At 44.8% G+C, this 7,400-nt stretch overlaps 1 protein-coding gene across 1 annotated transcript in view; it reads left to right on the top strand.

The window, feature by feature from the left end:
- The first annotated feature begins 1,140 nt into the window (after window positions 1–1,140).
- Window positions 1,141–7,400, top strand: part of LOC135109622 (paired box protein Pax-6-like) — a 34,735-nt gene continuing 28,475 nt past the window's right edge. Inside the window, exons 1-2 of the mRNA XM_064021073.1 lie at window positions 1,141–1,481; window positions 5,947–6,082. Coding sequence (XP_063877143.1) covers window positions 6,001–6,082 — 82 coding nt within the window. The 5' untranslated portion in view covers window positions 1,141–1,481; window positions 5,947–6,000. The remainder of the gene's footprint in view (window positions 1,482–5,946; window positions 6,083–7,400) is intronic.

The following is a 7,400-nucleotide window of genomic DNA, read 5'->3' as shown; positions in this document are numbered from 1 at the left end:
AAACATACAAGCATGCGTTGATATTTGTTAACACTCTCTCTCTCTCTCTCTCTCTCTCTCTCTCTCTCTCTCTCTCTCTCTCTCTCTCTCTCTCTCTCTCTCTCTCTCTATCTGTCTGTCTCTCTGTCTGTCTGCCTGTCTGTCTGTCTGTTTCTCTTTCTCTCTCTCTCTCTCTCTCTCTCTCTCTCTCTCTCTCTCTCTCTCTCTCTCTCTCTCTCTCTCTCTCTCTCTCTCTCTCTCTCTCTCTTTGTCTATCTGTCTGTCTCTCTGTCTGTCTCTCTCTCTCTCTCTCTCTCTCTCTCTCTCTCTCTCTCTCTCTCTCTCTCTCTCTCTCTCTCTCTCTCTCTCTCTCTCTCTCTCTGTTGGCGTGTGTGTGTGTGTGTGTGTGTGTGTGTGTGTGTGTGTGTGTGTGTGTGTGTGTGTGTGTGTGTGTGTGTGTGTGTGTGTGTGTGTGTGTGTGTGTGTGTGTGTGTGTGTGTGTGTGTGTGTGTGTGTGTGTGTGTGTGTGTGAATAAGATTCTGAACATGCTGTATATGATATTTCTTTTTTTTTTCGTTTTAAAGTAAATCTAAAAATATCCAGTCTCTCTCCGTTATCAAAAGTCCCCCCTTGCTAATTAGAGACCGCAATATGTTGGGATATGCGACGAGGCTTACTAGACTCAGGCAAGCGTCCAGGTGATGTGAGGAGAGTGCATGGCCGCGTGGGGCAGGTGTGATGTGATCGCGCGTGGTAATTCCAAAAAGACTCGGTCACCGAAGAACAGCGAACAGTGGAGGTGGTCGGTGGGTGAGCGAAGGCGAGCGACACATAGCGGAGAGGCAGGTGTCGTGGGAGACACAGCCACGTGCCGCCCAGCATCAGCATCTCGCGAGAGAGCCCTGAGACGGCGAGGATTTTCCACCTTAAGACAACGGGCAGACGGGCGGGCGGGCGCGCGCCTGGGCACCAGCAGAGCGCAGGTTGTTCCTCGCCGGCGTCTTAATAACAGAGGCGGTAAGGGTCACCGGCAGTGGCAGGTGTGGTTCTCTGAGAATAATTTTCACGTCGCTTGTTTTTAGAATAGAAGTCAGCACGTGCTAAGGCAACAGTTTTAGATTGGCTTTTACTGTTTATTTAATTTCCAGAATGCTGATCATCTGTGCATCAGAACTGCCTCTTGACAGGACCAATACATTCCCGAGGCTCGCTCGCTGTAACCCTGAAAGTAGAAAACCCCAGGACAGGTGGAACACACAGGCAGGTGACGCGGCCTGACATCATCGTACCTCGACAGCCCGAAACAGAGGACCTCGGAACCACCTTGGATCACCATTACCTCCTGAAGACTGCGCAGGGTGTGGGTAGTTCACTCGCCGCTCTCTCCTCTACCTGGTGCAGTGCCTCGCTACTCGTCTTTACCGCAGACCATCTTCACCTCCATCAGGAACACAGTGTCCGCCCCCACCGCCCACCTCGCCCTCCCCTCCGCATTCCAGGGGTGAGTAAGGCCACGTAACGAGAGGAACGCTCGTTATCAGCTTGATGGTCTCATGCACGTGTGATGAGCAGCACGTGCAAGACTTTGGCACGTGACAACATGCTTAGTGTTTAATTGCGTGTGTGTGTGTGTGTGTGTGTGTGTGTGTGTGTGTGTGTGTGTCAGCCGGCCTGTTGTTTAAATTTGTTGTTTTTACTCGTATATATCTGTGTTGGTGATCTTATCATATTCATGTGTCGTGACTTACGTCAGAATATTCATCCCTTCGTGGAAAGACAAGACAGAGGAAAACTAGAGATGCAAATAGATCTCACAACTTTGCACACAATAACGGGTCAGAAGACGAGAAAAAAGTGCCCCAGTGAGTTAGGATGTGAACTCTTTTTGTGATACTACTTGCACTCCAGTGAGAGAGAGAGAGAGAGAGAGAGAGAGAGAGAGAGAGAGAGAGAGAGAGAGAGAGTGTGTGTGTGTGTGTGTGTGTGTGTGTGTGTGTGTGTGTGTGTGTGCGTGTATGAGGCTGTGACGTATGGCGCAGAAGCCACACACACACACACACACACACACACACACACACACACACACACACACACAATCAGAAAACTAGTAATGCGTATATAATCTCTCTCTCTCTCTCTCTCTCTCTCTCTCTCTCTCTCTCTCTCTCTCTCTCTTTCTCTCTCTCTCATTTAACACCCACACTCCTTCCTTACCTCCCTCCCCCCATCTACACACCGTTACCATCATCACCAACATTATCATTTCCATCATCACGCACTCAGGTAATATGGCTTCCAAACCTCACACTTCATAACCACTTGGGCACTTGGACTCGTCAAATTTGTTGATTCCATGAGCCTGTTCTATTCAGTGCTTGCCTTGCGTGGTGCTCTCAACCTCTTATTTATATCTCGTTTCTCCTCCAGTCCCTTTTCTTATATTTCTCTTTCTTTGTTCAGCTTCAAAACTTCAGAACTGTTAGTGCTGAATTAGTGTCTGTATCTGTGTCTATAGTTTGTCTGTGGGACCTTAAGTATAGTACGAATGTTTCTGTAATTAGTTCTATCCTGTAATTTGATATTAAGATAACACTGGTACTTATGCCTTACTGTGTAGTCTCACCTTTGTTTCACCTTCGTTAGTGTATCTTTAATAAGTTTACCTTTACCTGTCTCTCCTTTTCTTTTTTTTTTTTTTTGCGTCAGCCTCTCCCTTTTCTCATCTTCATCTCGTTTCCTCTCCCTCCACTTCGCTTCTCTTTCGCCCACTCTTTAATCTCACAGTATCCCCCACGCCCTCATCGCCATTCCGCACTTCCTCTCTTCATTAATCTCGTGTCTGTACCTTTCCCTTATCTCACCCTCTCTGCCTTGTCACCCCCTCCAACATCATTCTTCCTTTTTCATCCCTCTCCCATCATTCTTCCTTTACACGCTCTTGTTACTTCTTTCTGTTAACCTCTTACTCCTCCCTTCACCTCTTTCCTGGGTGTTATTTTTTTTTTAACCTTTCCTTTTCTTTCCCATCTTTTATCTGTCTTCATCACTTCTATTTTGTCACTTTTGCCTTCTATTTTTTTTCTTTTTGTGGCTTTTCTCTCCTTTAGCCTCTTTCACTTCTCTCCTTTTTCCTCTTGACCTTTTCACTTCTCCCTTTCTCTCTTTTTTTTTCATTTTAGTGTCCCTTTCTCTCTCCTTTTCTTCTCACGTCTTTCGTTTCATCTGCTCCTTTTCCTCCCCTCGTTTGTTTGCCTCATTCATTTCAGCATTTTCATGTTTTCCTTTTCATCTTATCTTCCTCCCATTTGCTTAATTTCAGCCTATTTATCTCTTTCTTCCCTTCTCCTCTCATCTTTTTCCATTCAATCTTATCACCTTTTTTTTCTCTCTTCCTCCACTCACCTCTTTCAGTTCCTTTTCCCTCTAATTTCTGCTCTTTCACTTCCGTCTCTTCACGTCCCTCTCCCTCCTCTTCCCATATCTTCCATATCTTTCATTGCAGTCTCTTCATCTGCTCCTTTCCCTCTCCTTCCATATGTTTTTTTAATCTCACCATCTCCTCATTTCCCTATCCCCTTCCCACTTCCCATCATCTCCTCATTTCGCCCTCTCCCTCCCATATCTTTAATTTCAGTCTTTTCATATCCTCTCACTTGCTATATTTCATCTCAGTCTCTTCATCTCACATCTCCTCTCTCTCCCCACTCCTTCCTCTGTCTTCAGTGGCAATCTGAGCGGCAGGAAGCGAGAAGCCACAACATTTCCATCAGGACCACTCAGTCTTTGTGGCTGTAAATCCTTTGTGGCACGCCTCTCCGGGACCCGCCCCGCCCCGCTCCGCCCTCACGCTCACCCCTCCTGTCGCGGAAACTCATACTCCCTCCCTCCCTCTCTCCCTCCTTTGTGTCTTGTGAATATGCAAATGGTTTAAGTAGTGACCCATTATTATGAAACATGTTTATTATAATTAAGATTGTTTTCCGTAAGTTGAATAATTTTCCTTTCTTTTTCCATGTTATTATAATAAAGTTTTTATCTATTTATTTATTTTGTACATCATTCTACCTGTGCGTGATCTGGAGTTCCCGTCCCTAGAAGGAAAGTGATGCAAAACATGGGTGACGTTACGGAAACCATAAAGATTATTCTGATCTGGAGATAGGAGGTTGGGAGATGGAAAGCATTTACGTCACGAAATGATATGCAGCCACCACTGTGGTGCAACAACACGGGATGGAAAGGGAAGGGAAGGGAATCTTGGGGGGAGAAGAAGAAAGGAAAGGGTGTGGATGACGTGGAGTGCAGTGCAGGTGAAGAGGGGGAATGTCCCAGCTAGAAATATGAATTCACTCAGACAAAGAGCATTGTGTAGAGGAAAGGCAGAGTCGAGCCCAAGGTTTCACTGTGGTAAGGATCTGACGGGAAGTGTTGAGTTGCAGGAGACACCCACGCTCTGATGCGGATGTCACGTGTGGGTGATTATGGCTGAAGGCTCCTCTTTTTTGCCACCATATCAAGCCACTTATGCGCCGCTTACCTTTATGTGAGGGAAGGTGGCACGGTTCAAGGAGGCACAAGGAAGAGATAATGCTGGTGTTTTCTTTACCACTCTTTTCACTCCTTGCTCTTCTTTTTTTCTCATAAGTATGGCATGTTCTTAAGGACTTTTAACTTCTTCCTCTTTCCCCCATTCTTCTAAGCATATCTTCTTAGGGACTTTGCTACTTCTTCCTCTTCCCCTCTTCTTGTAGGTAAACCTTCCTGAGGACTTTTTTTTACCTCTTCTCTCTTCTTCTTGCAGGAATATCTTTTTAAAGACTTTGTTAACTCTTCCTCTTCTCTCTTCTAGTAGTATATCTTATTGAAAATCTTGTTACCTCTTCCCCATCCCTTCTTCTTGTAGAGTATCTTGTTACTTCTTCCTCTTTCCCTCGTTTTGTTGACATAGTCTTCTTAAGGACCTTTTCCCTTCTTCCGCTTTCTCTCTTCTCACATGCATACGTATCTTCTTAAGGCCTGTTATTTCTTTCCTTTTTACCTTCTGTTGGAAGAATGCGAGTAATAATTTTGTTTAATGATTTTGTTACCTCTTTTCTTCCCCTCGCTTCTTATAAACATTCGCCATCCGTAATACTCGCCCTTTAGTCAGATTTAATCAACAATATTTATAATTGCAATACTTCCTGGCACTGGTAATTCTTTAACCCTATTTATTCGTCTTCACATTTTTCCTTTTCTCAGCCAATCTGTTGACTTCATGTGGTACCGGTAATTTTTTTCCAAATGTCGTGTATATCTTTCTCCTTCATTTTTTGTTTTGTTTTGCTGGAATCCTCGCATCATACAGGACTTCATTCCATCCTGCCGACAGATTATCTGAGTCTTGTGCCTGATTTCTGTTTGCATTTTTTCGATAAAATATGACACTAAATATTTGTATTTATCAACTCTCTTGTGTCACCTTGTACTTTCATAATAACATCCTCTATTCATTCTACATAGCTTATTATGTCATGTATTTTAGACCTTATTTCGACTCCTTTTCAGACCACATTGTACTTTAGCCAAGAACCAAGCTTGCCTGGGTACCTTTATTCTTGTCTCTTCACATAGAAAAGTTTCATATGTTATGGAGTTCCTTATGATGTAGACTCTGTTATCATGAATATTAACATATCAATAATAACTATTAACATTGGTGTAAACTTATAAATAAAATAAATGAATAGATTAACAGGTTGATAAACTAATACACTGATAAACAGATAGACTGACAGATAAATTGATAAAGAGAGAGAGAGAGAGAGAGAGAGAGAGAGAGAGAGAGAGAGAGAGAGAGAGAGAGAGAGAGAGAGAGAGAGAGAAAACACATATCTATACATATAGAGAAATCTATACACCAGTCAACGTATGCTCGCTAACCATTCACCTTCCCTGTCTCCCTTTCTCCCGTCGCGCCCCGCCAGGCCCACGCCGCGCCACGCCTCCGACACTTAGCTCCCAGCGACCCGTGACGCCCCATGTCTCCTGAAGTGGCCGAGAGCAAGATGGCGGACCCCAGCAGTGACGAAAAGGAGAACATTGGAAGTGACTTGATGATCGGTAAGTACTGGTGAACGTTCTAAATTGTTGTTGTTGTTGTTGTTGTTGTTGTTGTTGTTGTTGTTGCTGTTGTTGTTGTTGCTGCTGGTGGTGGTGGTGGTGGTGGTGGTGGTGGTGGTGAGGGTGGTGGCGATTTTTATTTATTTTTTACTTCTTTCAGTATCCGTGTTGTTGGCTTGTTCATTTTGCTTCACACACACACACACACACACACACACACACACACACACACACACACACACACACACACACACACACACACTCACTCACATTATCCTTCTGTCTTTTGATAAATTTATCTGCCTTTTTTATTTGATTTTTCTAATACTTTTTTTCACCTACTCGGATATATATTCTTTTTATGTGCACGCGCTGGACAAATATTACCTCGTTAGTCTCATGTGCTTCTCGTCCTCCTCCTCCTCCTTCTTCTCCTCCTCATTCTCTCCCCTCTACCACCACCATCATCACCACCCACTCGTCTTCTCCTTCCTCCTCCTCCTCCTCCTCCTTCTCAAACACGCACAAGAAAAAAAAAAAAGGAAAAAGGATAAAAAGAGCATAAGACCATAAAATAACTCACTGTTCCTTCTCTGCCTCCTCACCGACCAGTTCGCCTCGAGTCGCAATATATAACAATAAAACAATAACGATAAAGAACAAAAAAATTTACCCCAGCCATTGATTCTTGCTTCCTTTATCACTTTTATTACTAACCGATTTTCTATTATCATCTTCTATTGCGTTTCGTCTCGTGCATGTTCCACCTCACGCGACTCTCTCTCTCTCTCCCCCTCTCTCTCTCTCCCCCCTCTCTCTCTCCCCCTCTCTTTCCCTTCCCTCACCTTACCTGCTCCCTCAGACGCCTCCACCCTCCCTTCGCCCCCTCCCCCACTCGCTCGCCCAATCCTCCTCGTCCAGCCCCCACACGCCTCCTGTGTTATCACTCCCTGGGGTGTCCTTTCTGAGTGCTGGTGTGGCCGCCGCAGTGAACGTTATCGTTGCTTCACTCCAGAGTCCTGACCTCAATTTCCAACCCTTGTGAAAATTATTGCAGAGAGCGAGTCATCCAGCCAGCCAGCCGGTCAGCCAGCTCCCTTCCCCTTTCATTTCCTCTCCTTTCCTCTCTTTTGCTTCCATCCTCAAGTCTCTCTCCTTTCACTTCTCTATCATTAAAATTATTGCAGTTAACGAGCGAATGAACTAGCCAGCCAACCACTTCTCTCCTATCATTTCCTCACGTATCTTTTCCTTCTCTGCTACTATTTCTCTCCTCCTCTTTGCCTTCTTTTCCTCTCCTTTCCAGCATCACGTCTCC

The sequence above is a fragment of the Scylla paramamosain genome, chromosome 2 (genome assembly GCF_035594125.1).
Source record: "Scylla paramamosain isolate STU-SP2022 chromosome 2, ASM3559412v1, whole genome shotgun sequence".
In the NCBI taxonomy this organism is placed as follows: Eukaryota; Metazoa; Arthropoda; class Malacostraca; order Decapoda; family Portunidae; genus Scylla; species Scylla paramamosain.
The sequence above is the reverse complement of the archived record's forward strand: the minus strand, read 5'-3'. Positions and strand labels throughout refer to the sequence as shown.